The 17,741-nt window shown below is 41.7% G+C and overlaps 1 protein-coding gene across 1 annotated transcript; it reads right to left on the reverse strand.

Moving 5' to 3' along the window:
* Window positions 1–213: 213 nt before the first annotated feature.
* LOC139463505 (probable acyl-CoA dehydrogenase 6) lies at window positions 214–14,320 on the reverse strand. The gene is made up of 9 exons (XM_071244774.1): window positions 14,147–14,320; window positions 13,545–13,665; window positions 12,870–12,999; window positions 9,359–9,465; window positions 6,990–7,157; window positions 6,230–6,403; window positions 4,905–5,066; window positions 3,175–3,325; window positions 214–1,042 (listed from the first exon to the last, which is right to left on the reverse strand). Exons 1-9 carry the CDS (start codon window positions 14,306–14,308, stop codon window positions 949–951), a joined length of 1,269 nt encoding a protein of 422 aa, XP_071100875.1. The 5' UTR covers window positions 14,309–14,320; the 3' UTR covers window positions 214–948.
* Window positions 14,321–17,741: the final 3,421 nt, after the last annotated feature.

Below are 17,741 nucleotides of genomic sequence, written 5' to 3' on the forward strand. Positions count from 1 at the left end.
ATTTTAATGTCTATCATCCTGATATTCTGTGTCCAATGTCATACTTTACCGTAAATCATTTTATATGTTTTAATAATTGAACATTTGAAAAACTTAATTACTGTATCATTTATTTGTATTCTATATCATATTTGTATTCTATATAACTCTTGGTATACAAAATGCATAGAATATTTATTTATTTTTTTGGTACTGTTACAATATCGACTGATGTTCCTTTCTGTAATTGAAAAAGAAAAAATATATTGTATGTACTGACAATGTACAAATTCAGTCTCTTTAATATGTAAAAAAACCCATGAGTTACATTGGAAAACAGATAGCATAGAGAATAATGAGAAGGGCAAGATTCACTATAAACAATCTCCAAATATAATTTTCATAATTAAACCAGTACATAAGAAGCTGTACTCTCATGAAATATATATATAAAAACATACACACAAGTTTATGCTGTGGAACCTGAATATCTGTATGTTAACATACTTGGTGAAATGTTTGCATTAACAAACTTCTAAATTAAACAATCATTATGGGATAATTGGGGGTCACTGAATTCAAAGAATATATACTACTCAAAAGAAGTTAAAGAACACCCAATCCTTTCATATTATTTTAACATCTTTTGAGTAGTGTATATAATAAGACATAATTATTCATCTGTGAATGTCCTGTGGTTTTACATCTTGCTTGTTCAAGAGGACAAATGAGTGGAAGCTCCTTCACTACAGAACCAGTGGATGTTGTCCTGCAAACATTCCACCACTCCACTCTTAATCACTCTTAGTCCAACAACGCAGTCACAGCAATGTGAATGACTGAGGTCATATGCTACGTCATGGCCTGTAGACATTGTTGAATGATTGTTTAAGGGCACAGTTCTCTCAAGCTTTCCTTCAAGCCATTCATACATCATGTATATACAGTATGTACATCTGTACATCTGATTTACGAGGAGGGAGGCAGGATTTTCATGTATTTACAGATGATTGACAGCATCACTTCATCAGCACCGCCTCCAATGGACAGAAGTCTGAAGTCCCTGAAAACAGTATGACAAAAAAATATATGAGGAAAGACTGCTTAAACATTGCTTTTCTGTTCTGCACAAAGGTATGAATAAGACTCATCAGTCTTGCAGACTAGCACATTGTATGCAGATTTTGTGGGACACCAGGTAGAACAAAAGCAATGGTGCTCTTTAGACATAATGATCTTCCATTTTCTTGGGTCCAGACCACCTCAGTGGTCTTCTGATAGAGGGTCCGCCTGGCCATGTCATACCAGAAGACGTTAAAAGATGGTACTTGTTGTTGTCTGGCGCTCGGCATTAAGGGTCTAAAACAAGGACTGGTTGACTCGGAGTCCATAAACGTGTCTGGGGTATTCATGTTAAGCTGCAGCATGGTATATGTATCTCAGTGGACTAGCATTGTAAAATTGATATTAGTCCGGATTGGTACAAGCAGCCACACACACATGTGCATGCATGTTGCTATATAAGTGCAATAATCTTGGACACGATGATAAACCCAATTTCACCTCACCTTCAAGGGTCAGCTGATCCGTAAACAAATTAAACATTTTAAATAAATGTCAGGCTCAGAAGTTGTAGCTATCAAGTTACGGTGTTGTCTGGTAGACAGAAACATATTGTATGTATCATTGACATGGTACATAGACACCAATGATCATAATCAGAGTGAATGTGAACCCAGAACAGCAGAAACCCAGGATCAGTTGCAGGCTTATCAAAATCAGCTGTTTTGCTCTGATTCCATACCTCTCTGCATGAAGATCTGAGGATACTTTCTGATCAGTATTGAGGTTTGTAAATTCTCCGTACATACAAACCAGCACACGTCAGATTTCTGTATTATATATCATGGAATCCAACTCTTACATGACAATAAGTGGATATTTTATATGTTGGTTCTGAGGGAGTGCTGTTAAGTGAGGTGAGGTGAGGTGAAATTGGGTTTAACGTCGCGTCCAAGATTATTGCACTTATATAGCAATGTGCATGTACGTGTGTGTTTGTGTGGCTGCTTGTACTAGTCCGGACTGATGCTGATTTATAGTGCTAGCACACTGAGATACCATGCAGCAGTTTAACATGAATATACCACTCAGACACAGTATACTGACTCCGAGCCGACTAGTCCTTGTTTTAGCCCCTTAATGCCGAGCTCCAGACAGGGTAACAACAAGTACCATCTTTTAACATCTTTTGGTATGACACGGCTGGGGACCGAACCCCGGACCTTCCGCACTCCGGGGGAACACTCTACCACTAGACCACGGAGGTGGTCTACTGTTGAGTGATATTTGTGTTATATGTGGGTTTTCATTTGTACAAATCAACATTTCTGAACTGAGGTGCCAAAAAAAATAAAGATGGAAAGTTGACAGTGATTTGCTCAAGAACCCATGCAGTATTCTTTTACATTTGGCAGTCAAATTTAGCTCAGGGTTGACCTGACTCAACCTTCTATGGGGGTGTTCTCAGATCTGTACGAAGAGATAAAAAAATCTGAGACAGGTGAGGTGAGGTGAAATTGGGTTTTATGTCACGTTCAAGATTATTGCACTGTTATAGCGACATGCATGAATGTGTGTGTGTGGCTGCTTGTACTAGTCCGCACTGATGCTGATGTTATAGTGCTAGCCCACTGAGATACCACTGCCCAGTTTAACATGAACACACCACTACGACACAGTATACTGACTCTGAGCCAACCAGTCCTTTTTTTAACCTCTTATGCCAAGTGCCAGGCAGGGTAACATGAAGTACCATCTTTTAATGTCTTTGGTACAACGTGGCTGGGAATCGAACCCTAGACCTTCCGCTCTCCGGGTTGACACTCTACCACACGACCACCGTCAGAGCTTAGGTGAGATGGGTAATGTGAACTCAATTTGTCCAAACCTCTTTTCTATCATGAGAGTCCATTCATGGACGGATACAGCTTTTTTGAAAAAGTGTGTGTGTGTGTGTGTGTGTGTGTGTGTGTGTGTGTGTGTGTGTGTGTGTGTGTGTGTGTGTGTGTGTGTGTGTGTGCACAATTAAGATCTATTTATTGTCTTTGGTGGTAATTTATACAGAAATAAATATTTTTTTCCAAAATAAAAAGGGGGGTTCCGCCCATGCCATTGTGTTTATCATACACTCACCTGTACAAGCGACTAATGAGCACTTCATCAGTGTAGCCCATCCCTCCCCAGTACTGCAGACAGGAGTCGCACACCTCCCTTGAGAGTCGGCCTGCCTTCAGTTTACACATGGAGGCCAGCTTGGTCACATCATTCCCATCCATGTACAGAGCTGCAACAACAAGGTAGGCAATTCAGCTTCAACATAGTACAAGATCCCAGTATCCCATACCCAGTATCTGAAATAATACTGTGAGTACTGGCTGAGTAAACTCGTCAATATGATAGACAAATATACACCAGATAAATATGTAATTTGTCACATGGAAACCACATATTATCAAGTTATAAATCTGTCATGTTATATATCAAGCTGGCCTTCAACATGTTCAAGAGCAGAAATGTACTTTAATGAACCATGTGAGTGAGTGAGTTTGGTTTTACGCCACTTTTAACAGCATTCCAGTTATATCGCGGCGTGTGAGCTTAATGTGGGAGGAAAGCCCGAAGTGATGCAGGTCTCAGACGTTTACCACTTCGGTGAAACCCACGAGCATGGGTATGGTGCTGACAAACCTAGAAACATAATCGGGGTGAACCGGGATTCGAACCCACAATCATAGGTGTCTGGCGTGTCCAAGGGACGCAACTCTGCACAGCGAATTGGAGCGCCTCAGATGACTGGGCCACCCGTGCCACCATGAACCATGTGAACCTACACTCAGTGTCATTATTGATAATTAGAGATAAATGGATCAAATCATAAGCTTCCAAGAGTACAGTTCAGATGCATCTATGAATTGTATATATATGTATCATGTATACTTGTTACGAAAGTGACGCTTGAGTTTATTCTTTTATTTCCTGCATGAACATCCAGCATCTCAGATATGAGGTGGGCATGACCAAAATACAAATGTCTGACTGGCCAAAAAATATTTCTAGATCCCTTGAATGAACCATGATATACCCACACTGACTGTTACTTGCCATGTATGGCACGTGCCAAACCACTGGGTCGGTTCATGAATGTGTTTTGGGTAGCTTTTAGTATCACCTTCAATCTTGTTCTTTCATTATTTTTTGAAATCATGAAATCATCCAATTAGCATGAACGGGGCATAAACAACATGTTCTTCAAATGTTAATCACATCGTCAATATACTCAGACCTAGTGACGCTGGTCGGCATGTGTTCATATTTGACTTCCTACATACCTAGGTGACCCTTCAAAAATCAAACCAACTGTATTTGTAAATGATACTACACTGCATAGCCTAAACATTTGAATTTGAAAATGCTCCCTTCCTTTGTCCTCGATATCCTTATCACAGTACCGTGGAAGGTGAACCGGAAGAGGGGGGAATGGGTCTCAGGGTGCCAGGGCCTAGAAGTTTCTTTGTGTCACATCATGGTTGGGACATTTGAACCATTTTCCATCCTGATATCCTCCAGGCATGTAGGAGAGGTTGGTTGGTTGTTTAACGCCGCACTCAGCAATATTCCAGCTATATGACGGCGGTCTGTAAATAATCGAATCTGGACCAGACAATACAGTGATTGATATCATGAGCATTGATCCACGCAATTGGGATCGATGACATGCATCAACCAAGTAAGCGAGCCTGACCACCCGATCCCGTTAGTCGCCTTTAACAAGAAGCATAGTCGCCTTTTATGGCAAGCATAGGTTGCTGAAGACCTATTCTACCCTGGAATCTTCACGGGTCATTTAGGAGAGGACTACGTACCAACAGCCCTATACAACAGAGACCGAAGACTCTCAATCTCAGTCTCCAGCTCGGCAAGGCGGAAGTGGACCACCTGGTTGCTGAGGATCGGCTTCCCAAAGGCCTTCCGCTGAGCCGTGTATGCAGCTGTCTCCTGCACGATCTTCTCGAGGGGAGCCAGGACTGAAACAACACCAGCTTCAGGATGTATGTCTTACCTTAATGCCATGATCAGCAAGTTAAATGATTGGAGGTCAAAATACAATCTTGACATGGCTTATTACGTTCAACATCAACTTAGAGCTGCCTCTATCAACACCACAGAACTGTTCCACTGTCACCCGGGTAAAACAGCCTCTGTTACCACTCTCCTCTGTTACAACCGCTACCAACATGCATAGAACTGTCCTACCACCACCCTCCTAGAACAACCGCTACCAAAACACTTAGGACCATCATACTAACACCTGCCTAGAACATCCTCTACCAACATGCATTAACTGTCCTATCAACGCCCTCCTAGAACAACCGTTACCAAGACCCACCAAGAAAAGATCCTCCAACACCATCTAGGGCTTCCTGCCCCTACCAATACCTTCCTTTGTGTGATTCATGAGTTTGTTGGATAAACAAAAGTAAGTAGTATCAATGCTTGTAATCGAAAATTGGACAACTACACAATAGATAATGATACAAACATGTAATAAAAAATTTGAAAAATGAAATATTCATTTTGTTATGTTACATTGTTAGCGGAATATGTTTTCTAATCATGGAATATGTTTTGTAATCATGCGACCTCTAAAGCTTAAGACAAAACTACTGTTTGACTGATTAAAAATACCTTTGAAAGTGTATTCTTGAATGGAAGTCGCCAGTTTGAAACTAGTGTCGCAAAGTTCAAGAAAGCTGCTTTCTTAGTGGCTAATGTTGACTTCTGTTAGCAATTTCATTGGTCGGTCAAAGGTCATGAAAGGTCGTTCTGACGCGACCTCTAATGGGATGTCCTCAGCGGTATAGCGAGAACTCATATCTGATTTTAATGAGACTGAGGTAATCTAAAACATGTGATTAATCCTGTCTTGTTTACTTAAAGCATTACTTGTTTATTATTAAGCAAGTTTATCTCTGCAAAACACGAGCTGTGTACTACGGAGTATGCTGATCACTGTGTTCGAGTAATTTCCTGCAAATTAGGTGTGTCAGAGTTGGAGTGAGACACTGTCGGATTAACGGGTCTAAGTAGCACTGATTTAATCGGTTCCCATCATTAGTGTCGGATAAAGCTGATTGTCGAATTAGCGAGACTTGACTGTAAAACAGTGTCAACAGCACTCAACACCCACCAAGAGCTGCTGCATACAGTCTCTCCTCCTGAAACTGCAACATTTGGTAGGTGAATCCCATCCCCTCCTCTCCAATAATATAGCTGGCTGGAATACGAACATCTTCAAAAAATATCTGTGCTGTGTCAGAACACTTCATTCCCATCTTTTCAATCTTCTTGGCAACCTGGATACCTGCAAGGAAGATGACAAAAACAGGTTGGTCTTCAGGGCATCCACCATCATCTTCCCATGACAAGACGCAGCTGATATGTTTGGTTCCACATAAAAACATCTTGCCGCAACTTTTCAGGGGCACACAATACGAATGCCTCTTATCTAGGCAGAAACAAGTTCTTCTCAAACAAGATAATGATGGTAACAATACACTAAAAGAGTTGGGAATGTTATGCACTTATTTACCACCTTCTTCTAAAAACCTAAGGGGATGAGGGTTGTCCAAAAAGATGTACTGGCCCTTAAATTTAGAACCAAGTAAGTTTATACATTCAGGTTTCAAAATTTAGGCTCTAAAGTTCAGTGATACAATTTTTCATAAAATCAAAGATGGCTGCTTTGCTGCCATTTTGGATTTGAGTTTGATGACTATTCTATGCTTAAGTCCCTTTATCCCTGGTTTACTCATACCTAGTGAAAGTACACTCAATCCGACAAGTGTAAAATGCATGAGACGATGCAAATGATAGTTGGGCCAGATGAGTTCCGAATGAAAGCACATTTTGCTATATGGAGAATGGTTTGGATCCAGGTGTCTCCTCACCTGGAAGGTCCATGGGTAGACAAATGAGAGACTTGTTCTGGTGGGCCTTCCCTTGCCCTGTGTTAGCCAACAGACACATCCAGTCTGCCTGTGTACCATTAGTTGTCCACATCTTGCCACCATTGATGATGAGATCATCTCCAGTTCGGGATGCTTTTGTGAAGATACCTGATAGACAATATCAAATAAATCTTTTAAAAGATTGTTGAGGGTTAGTATGCTTGAAGCTTCATTAAGCATTTTCTAGTGACGTTTTACAAGTTGGTGAAATAGTCAAAGCGTTAGGTATGCTGAGACTATCATATGTGAACCTTGACCTCCTATTATTACCTCACTTTGTCACCTGTTTTGATGACTTATTTTTCTATGACCTGGCTTCTGATCCACGCAATAGGGATACGATGACATGCATCAACCAAGTCACCAAGCCTGACCACCCCATCCCGTTAATCACCTCTTGAAAACCTAGTTGCACAAGACAAAACCAGTTTGCACCCTGGGCTCACTTGCACAAAGCGATCTTAGCGCTAAGATGATCGTAACTCCCATACTTTAACATAGGCTTACAATAGTTGTAGCGCTAAGATCGCTTTGTGCAAGAGGGCCCTGGTCCCATAAAGTCGAAACACAGATGCATAAACTAGTCTAAATAAAATCTCCGATCTCTGACGACTGTATCACGACTTTACATAAATTAATGTATTTTTGTAAACGTAAAAGGATCTAAACATAATCTTGCAGTACACAGATTGATAACAAGCCCAAGAAAGCATGACAAATTACATAAAACAAAGGGGTTAGTGGTGCAGTATTGTTGGCAGAGCTTAAAGGTATTGAGAGGGTTCACAAATCATTGTTGGGATGGGAAATGAGGGTTGGTAAGACAAACATTTGAACTTGTTTTACAGGCACTTGGTGCATGAATACATAAATATTACGCTGCACTTTTCAATAATAGGTTGCACTGGTGAATGTGTTATACAGCTAAATCAAGCCATGGAACCATCAAATGGGTTGGACTTTCCATTTCTATGAATGATTTCCAACAACAAATAAGCAGGATCCGGCAGAAATAATAACTGCAAAAAACATCTGACAAAATAACACACAATAACACCTGAAATAACCTGACATCTTAAAGGGGAAGTGTACACGCAAAAATCACTTTCTTTCTTTTTCTAAACAAAACGCAATTTTAGAATTAGTTAGTATCTGTGTTTGAAAATATACACTCATTTTTTTTCACAGTGAAAGTAGGAAGCTCACAATAGTGTGAAAGTGATATGCCGTTATGAGGCCTTCGTTTTACGAGCGAAATAGGCCTGAGTTATCCCCCTTAGATTATGACGTAATTGGTGCCAATTCAACTGGGTCCCTGTCTATTCTCAACGCAAAAGATATCAAGGACCAGTTTGCGGTAAAACAACATGGTCTACGACACACTCCGGCGCAGTGGTGACTCAGCATAACACAATTCTGGCTCGCATCTGAGATGCTAGAATCACAAAACTGTACCTACACCACGTGAAGCGGCTCTAACAAAGCATGATGACGTCATAATGTTTATCAATTGGCACCAATGACGTCATATTGCAAGGGACATAAGCCATGGTGTTTTTGTTATGGAAATAGAACACTTGGTAAATGTGAAAAATATAAATCGTTTTAGTGCAAAAAATATGTTAATTAAATATGATGTTTTTATATTTTTGTCTATGACACTTCTATGTTAAGACTTTTAATGTGGAAAAAGTACAAGAAAAAAAGGTTCATTTCCGTGTGAACTTGCCCTTTAACTCACAACACCTACATAATCAGCCAAAATACCCTACAGTAATACCTGATATAATAACCAACAATAACATCATACATAGTAGCCAACTGTAGCAGGGCGTGGAGTCATCCCACAAATGACATCCTTACCATGTCAGCTTGCTGACGGGGTTAACCTCTTTGGTCATGTGACAAGGCGTCTGATCTCGGATCAGAAGGTCCGTAGTTCGAATCCCATCACGGGACTCGGAAATTTAATGGCCGCTACATTGGCGCCCAACGTGGGGCTGAGCACGTTCATATTAAATTTGAGCAAAATAAGCCTCAGTACCCTACTATGCGGCCTGGGACATGCCTTCTGTTGACGGGGGAGTATGTAGCAGGGCGTGGAGTCATCCCACAGATGTCATCCTTACCATGTCAGCTTGCTGACGGGGTTAACCTCTTTGGTCATGTGGACAAGGAGTCCGACCTCTGATCAGAAGGTCCGTGGTTCGAATCCCATCACAGGACTCGGAAAAGTTTATGGCCGCTACACAACAATAACCTGATATAATAACCAACAATATCATCTGACACAGCATCTGTTTACTTACTTGATACATCTGAGCCGGCGCCGACCTCACTGACCCCGAGACAGGCCACCATGTCACCAGCAATGGACGGAGCAAGGAACTCTCTCTTCAGTTTGTCACTTCCAAACCTGAAAGGAAATTATACACCTTTGATTCGTCAATAAACTTTCTACCCAGTCTATATATTCCACCTAAATTTCTGGCTGCAAATGGATGAATGTGTTTCATTGGATTCAGATATATAAGTGACATCGTTTGAATTATGTTCCAGGTATGTGACACGCAAACTCCTGACCGATCAAGTCTTTCAATACTGCAACAACACACACTTTCAACCCTGCTCGCAAAACTTTCCAGATTTATAGTACCCTATTCAACATAATAAGCGCCCAGGGCGCTCTCAAAGTTAGAAATAGGGGGCTCTTATTAGAATATTATTTTGGTGAAAACAGAGTTGAAAGATCGTAAATTTCGTGGTTTATGCTGACAGCCTGAAATGTTTATATACGACAGATATATTTTTTTCAGAATTTAATTTCCCATAATTAAGAATGCATATAACATACCTATTATACACGAATAAATAAGTCCTGTGTATATTGATCAATCTGAACGGGAGCTAATTGGGATTGTTCACTAGCCAATACATTAGCAAATATCGCTGTGGGCGCTTATTAGAGCGGGGCGCTTATTACGTCGAATACAGTATATCACCAAGTGAGTTAGTGATAATGTTGCTATACCTTTGCTTTTCATAAACCCAATCACCTATAAAAGTCCATCCTCTGTATCTCCAGGGCTAGCGTGTGGAAAACCTAAACCGACCCCTGGTCCCATCTCTTCTTGCAATCTCAAATTACCTGCCCTTGATATTCATTAGCAATTTACTGACCAATCAAACGTCAAGATAAGGTCATAATAAAAAATTAATTGCTAGATTATCATCCGCCTTTTTCTCAAAGTGGGGAGGGAGGCTTCTTATTTGTTATTTTATCTTAAAGTGGTCAAGCTGAAGACTGGACACCTTGGTATGAACAACATATGACTGATATAACAAAGATAATAAATAAACATTGATTTCAACAGTAGCAGCATGCATCTGTGTCAAACCTATTTTCGTTTTTCCTACTTGTACTCCTTTGTTTAAGAATTTATCCTCAATTGTCATGTTCCCCTCAAGTAAACTTGTTGAAGATTTCCATAAGAGTCATAGACTCTGGCAAAGGACAGGCATACCAATCTTAAATGGTTTGACCAGCCTCTCGTATTTTCAAAATAGTGACCACCATCTTGACAGGCTGGTATGACGCAAACAGGAAATGGCCGTTTGACAGCTGATGTCATTACAGTGCTTTAAGCATTTCACTCAGGCAAATAAAATTAATTTGTCCGGAGGTTTAGTCTTGAGTCGGACGGAGATGATAATCTTATTTATTATGGCCTAGGGAAAAGGGAAGGGTAAGAGAGGTAACTCGTACCACCTGGAAACTGGTGCAGAGACAGGTAACTCGGGTACTGTGAATCGTGAAATTAATGCGTCTCCAAAAGAATGCGACCACTGGACCCTAGCCAAAAATGCGCTCAATATGAATGCGACACCCCCTCCTCTTAAGCATCAGTGGATTTCTATCTAAAGATGTCCTCATTCAGGTTTAGAATCCTCACCTTAATCCAACCTTACATTAATCCAATCACATACCAAATATCACCGCTTATTAGCGCGGAGTAAAGTACTCCTGCAAAAACAATACATGCGTGCTGGCTTGTGTCGGCCTTTAATGCAGTCGCAAAGAACAAAGGGTGGCGTCTGTCTGGACTTGCAGGTGTGATCAGTGATGACATAAGTGAGTAGAACTCTTGTCTTGACCCCAGCAGTGACTATTCACAGGACGTAATTAGTGTTTGAATGACATTGTTTATATACTTTATATACAAGTGCTGCTCAATAAACAGTGGAGTGGAATACATCAGCGTATGTCTAAGTTGGTCTTTTTGCTATCAAAATGTTTTATTGTTGATATAAATGCGATGTTTCAAAATGCGAGCAAAGACCACTCGCATTTTTTGCATTTAATTCACGCTCGCGTTAATAAAATTCAAGATTTACAGTACTCGTGTACTCGGGTCAGATGGGTCAAGAGAAGGACCCAGTACCCACAGGGCTACCCAGACCCATGGTTAGTCAAGTGATATATTGCTTAATGACAAAAAGGATCTTGAACTATATGGTTGCACTACAAATTCTACTAATGTTCGCATTCCTTTCTGACTAGGCACCCATTCCTTCTGACTTTTATACGTTTGAATAAAGATAAAACTTCAGTAAACTTCAGTGTATGCATGACCAGATCTAATGTATGTGTATGTGTATGTGTATCTAAATACATTTTGTCTAGGGCTACAGTCTAACTACATGTATTCCGAACAGGACATTTGATATCTATCTCTTGAGACCAACCTGGGTTACCTGGGTAGGGTTGGGGGATAGGAGGGTGGGTACCTGGGTAGGGTTGGGGAATAGGAGGGTGGGTACCTGGGTAGGGTGGGGGAATAGGAGGGTGGGTACCCGGGTAGGGTGGGGGAATAGGAGGGTGGGTACCCGGGTAGGGTGGGGGAATAGGAGGGCGGGTACCTGGGTAGGGTCGGGGAATAGGAGGGTGGGTACCTGGGTAGGGTCGGGGAATAGGAGGGTGGGTACCCGGGTAAGGTGGGGGAATAGGAGGGTGGGTACCCGGGTAGGGTGGGGCAATAGGAGGGTGGGTACCTGGGTAGGGTCAGGGAATAGGAGGGTGGGTACCCAGGTAGGGTGGGGGAATAGGAGGGTGGGTACCCGGGTAGGGTCGGGGAATAGGAGGGTGGGTACCCGGGTAGGGTGGGGGAATAGGAGGGTGGGTACCTGGGTAGGGTCGGGGAATAGGAGGGTGGGTACCCAGGTAGGGTGGGGGAATAGGAGGGTGGGTACCCAGGTAGGGTCGGGGAATAGGAGGGTGGGTACCTGGGTAGGGTTGGGGAATAGGAGGGTGGGTACCCAGCGAGTAAATATGGACTTGTCTCAGCCCTACTGGAAACCAAAGCCAGTTGTATCGGACATGAAGACATTCTTCCAATCAAAAACTTTCATTTGCATGTCAGTCAGTTATTCAAAGTTGAATTTCTCACAAACTCAATCATAATCAATGGGACTGGCCAACCAAACATTGAGGCTGGTTTATAACTTGCATTCTGATTGGTACGTTAGACTTAGTAGCGTAGCCAATCAAACTGGCATATGGAAATCAAGGGCGGGTAATTTGAGATTGTGGCGATGGGTCCAGGGGTTATTTTAGGTTTACGGAAAGGCTAGCCCTGGAGGGATTGAGGTGATAGAAGTCTTGAAAGTATAAATATTTAGTATGCTTCTGAAAGGCAGGGAAGGGGTGCATAGGAACTACTATACATGTTTTTACAGCTTTCACCAAAGAATCCTCAGGTGTCGTCATGTCTTTCTCTGTCACATTGACATGACCTGGAATCAGTAAAAAGTGACAGATACCTAGCTAGAGCTGGCGTGGCCATGTCAGTCTGTACCCCTATCGCCATAGGAACACCTCCACAGTTAATGTGTCCCAGCTCCTCAGCCACAGCCATGCCATAGGAGTAGTCCAGCCCAAGTCCACCATACTCTGTAGTAAATAGACAACAGCATAAACATCACAGCCAAGTCTCCCATACTCTGCAGCGGATAGACAACAGCACTAACATCACAGCCAAGTCTCCCATACTCTGCAGCGGATAGACAACAGCATTAACATCACAGCCAAGTCTCCCATATTCTGCAGCGGATAGACAACAGCATTAACATCACAGCCAAGTCTCCCATACTCTGCAGCGGATAGACAACAGCATAAACATCACAGCCACAGAGTCGTCCAGCCCAAGTCTCCCATACTCTGTAGTGAAAAGACAACAGCATAAACATCACAGCCACAGCCACAGCCACAGCCACAGCCACATAAGTCATAATACATTACATGAACATGATCCAAACAGCAGGATTTCTAAAACTGAATTGAAAGTCTTGCTTAATCATGTTCATGATGTTAATAAATGGAACAAATAAAAAATAAAGTTTGAAAGATTTATGTAAAGTATTGTAAATGATAAAAATGAATCGACAGGGCAAGGTGGCAAAGCCTGGGAAAGCCAAGGTAAATCCCCGGCTTCCTACCTGTAGGTTTAGTTACACCCAAGTAGCCAGCATTTCCTAGAGTCTTGAACACATCCTTGGCAGGGAACATTTGAGCTTTTTCCCATTCATCAACATAGGGATTGATTTCTTTATCAATTATCTGAAAACAGAAAACAGTTATCCATCATTCCTTGTGATACATCGCTAACTAACTTAACCAGATTAAACTGTCAGTAATTAGGACTGCATTGTGATCCAGTTTACATCTAAACAAAATCTACATTTGCACAAATAAATTGCTCTCATTGTCAACACTCTGTGTATGTGACTGATTGTGCTCAACCATGTTAACAAGCGTATCATGTGTCAGAATATTTTTATTCTTAAATGTGACATGAGTTTCGTTAAATAATCACAACACACGACATTCATCCCCTCATCCCTAGGCGTATCTGTGCGTGGGGCGAAAAGCCTTGTGTTTTATTTGAACAGATACATGGTGACATCAAGAATTGTACCAAGACCTTGTTGTCTACCACTTTCTTGGTGAGTAGCGCTAATGTAGTTCAACACAGGGCAGCTAGAATCATCTATCTCTGGGGACCCTGAACAACTCCAAGCGTCATGCATGTGCAATCTACCTTTCTTAGGTTTTCTCTCAGTTGCTTGTGTTCAGGCCCAAACAATGCTTCTTGTGGCTCACTTCGTTGTTTGCATTGTCTTGATACTGACAAATTTCGCACAAAGCAATCTCGCTTTGCTCCAACTTGCCTACAAATCGGGTTTAGCAGACGACGAGCCATCTTTCTGATCAAAGTTCATGTCTATATTGTCACTTCCGGGTTTAAAGTTTAAACTCCTTGCAATGTCAAAGGCATCGCTCACCGTGCAATGCTCTGTACGAAGTTACGATATCGAGGATTGCACGGCACTTCAGCAGGATGGCAAGTGTCTAAACCAGTGCCCAATGTTAATCACAATCACAATGTAATTGTATTAGGGATGATAGACAGGCAATAAATTATTTAAGTTGTACTGCTTTTCTATTTTATGATATGAGTAATGGATGAATCCATTCCAAAAAGACATGATCTGATGTTTGGCAGAGTTATTTAATCACCAGGGCTCACTTGCACAAAGCGACCTTAGCGCTTAGATGATCGTAACTGCTACTAACTCCCACACTTTAACATAGGCTTACAATAGTCGTAGTGCTAAGATTGCTTTGTGAAAGTGGGCCCAGTAAACGACCTCGTTGATACAATGGTAATGTCAACATTATCACACACATAAATACTAAGGGATTCGAATATATTCACATCCAATACAACAACCGATTAACCAGCTTTAACTGACAAATTTATATAGCTAAGTTTGCTAAGGATCAAGTTTTGATTACATAAAAAAAACATCCAACAAATAAAGATTGAAATATCACGGTACACAATACAGGACGCCAATTTCACGAAGAACGTACAGAGGCATGCAGTCTTGGGCACGATGCACAAGATCCTTGAAAACCTGTGTTTGGATTTACCATGACAGGATCGTTGCACATCATTATCAGAGAACACAACAACATTTGCTACTTTGGATTGCAACAACTGAATGCAAGTATGCACCCTCAGCGTCAAAGACGACGAAAAGGCGTTCTTGAAAAACTGGTTCAACACAACGTCACGTGACAAACGTCTTTGGTGTCAGCCGAAGTTTGATCAGCAGGGCATGGAATCGATACACAAGTTGTTTGGATCTGCAACCCAGCTACATGCAGGTGGTCGACATCGTGCCACTATACAGCGGGAACACAGGTTTCTCATGACTGCAGCAAGACGACATCATTCGGACTGCCACCACACTCAGAAAGTCAGTGGCGTCAACGTTTCTACCCGTGCGTAATCGTCTACGTAAGGCTGGTCTCCGGTCACGGATTGCATGGATTCGCATCCCACTGATCCGACATCACAGGCAAGCACGTTTGGATCGGGCTGAAGGTCACGTCAATTGGGACTGGGCTCCAGGGCCGACTTGCACGAAGCGATCTTAGCGCTACAACTATTGTAAGCCTCTGTTAAAGTAGGGGAGTTACGATCATCTTAGCGCTAAGATCGCTTTGTACAAGTGGGCACATTACTTTTCACTGATGAACCGAGATGCTGTCTAGACTTCACAGATCGTCGTGCACGAGGAGTGTGGCATGCTGCTGGTGGTGGGGGGGGGGGGGGGGGGGGGGGGGGGGGGGGATTTGGAGTTGTATCAGTAGAGGTGGAAGAATCGATCTCCATGTCCTACAGCTGGGCACGATGACGCGCTACAGTGAAGACATTCTGGATGAGACGTGAGACATGGTGAATTCGGACCTGACTGAATCCCCCCCTTGGCGATAACGCACGGCTTCATCGTGCCAGTGTCGATGTTGCCTACTTGGAGCATGAAAGTATTGTCCGCACGGAGTCGCCAGCATGGTCACCAGACCTCAACCCTATCCAACACATGTGGAACGAGCTGCAGATCGAACTCTCGCGACGCCCTGTCCTTCCGGCAACTCTACAGGAACTCGGCAATGCTCTTACTGAAGAGTGGCCCAATTTCCACTTGTCATCCATCCAGACACTTATTTGAAGCATGCGATGACGGCACCAGGTTGTGATCGCATCACATGGATCACATACGCGCTGAGAGAGGTTCATTTTACATTGAATTTCGTGATATTTTTACGTTTCAGTTGTTGTCAGATACTCTCATTTTGACGGGCGATCTGATCAATGGTTGAAGTTGTTTGTTGGCATTGTGTGGCACATGACAACAGACTTTTGGCCATTAAACATGTCTTCACACAATGTTGTCTTTGGCTATTTCAACAGATGCACCCAATTGACGTATTACCTATAAAGTGGTGATCTTTGGCAAACTTTGAGTAGTATAGTTGCTGGCAAGTAAAACATGTTGATAATATTGTTCACACTGGTATAGAACGTACAACATAACTTGATATCAAACTTACATCACAAGATGCAAAACTTTAACAAAAGGTAAATGTATAGATGTGTAGAAAGGTATAAGTAAATGCTTAAGGAAATAGAGTGCCTTTATATACTATAACTTTACCATATATATACAACACTTATATTTATCAACAATGGGCTGAACCACATGGTCTCACGAGCAGTTATTGGCCTGTTTACCAATTGGCATTACATCCAACGTACAGTATATCAAATATGCCGGTAATACAATAAGTGACACTAACCTGTCAAACGTTATCAACATTAATCTGTACACAACTACACACTTGAGATGTTCAAAGTGATGTTATTACAAAATTGCATGAACAATGAACTACCATTGCAAAGTGCAAACAATGTTTTAAAATATAAAACCACTTCTATAAAACCTGAACTATTGTTTCTATATTCGCAGCAAAGAAAGTCTGTTCCCTCTCCTAATGTTACCAGCTGATTGGTTATGCATTTGACATGTGGAAAAATATGTGCATTACTTAACCAATCAAACTGTGCTGTCACTTATTAAGTAAGGATAAGATTTATGGATGAACAACCTCTTTATTACAGTTAAGAGCGATGTTTAGGTGGAGGCTGCTTGATAACGGTGTTGGAACCTACACCGAAACGTCGCTCTTAACTGTATTAAAGAAGTTGTTCATCCATAAATCTTATCCTTACTTAATACTCCAACTTCTAAATGCCTCTCAAAGAAGAAATGACATTTATTGTTTTGAAATTAAATCTTATATTAACAGTGAGTCTTTCTATGGATTGGGGGTCTTATTAGGTTGTGGGACGTATTCTTTTATCTTGAGAATACTAAAATAATGATTTTGAAATTAAAATCCGTCCCAAATATCTTTTGGTGGAATTTTCAACTCTGCTGATGGTATCGGAGTATATGGTTGGTTGGTTTGTTGTTTAACGCCGCACTCAACAATATTCCAGCTATATGATGGCGGTCTGTAAATAATCGAGTCCAGACCAGAGATTCCAGTGATTGACATCATGAGCATAGATCCACGCAATTGGGATCGATGACATGCATCAACCAAGTCAGCGAGCCTGACCACCCGATCCTGTTAGTCGCCTCTTACGACAAGCATAGTCACCTCTTACGGCAAGCATGGGTTGCTGAAGACCTTTTCTACCCCGGATCTTCACGTGTCGGAGTATACGGTACAACCACGGATATATTTGTGAATGGATAAGTAACTAGCTGACAAATGTC

This window comes from Haliotis cracherodii, unplaced genomic scaffold, assembly GCF_022045235.1.
Source record: "Haliotis cracherodii isolate W230 unplaced genomic scaffold, xgHalCrac1.p SCAF_16, whole genome shotgun sequence".
NCBI classification, from domain to species: Eukaryota; Metazoa; Mollusca; class Gastropoda; order Lepetellida; family Haliotidae; genus Haliotis; species Haliotis cracherodii.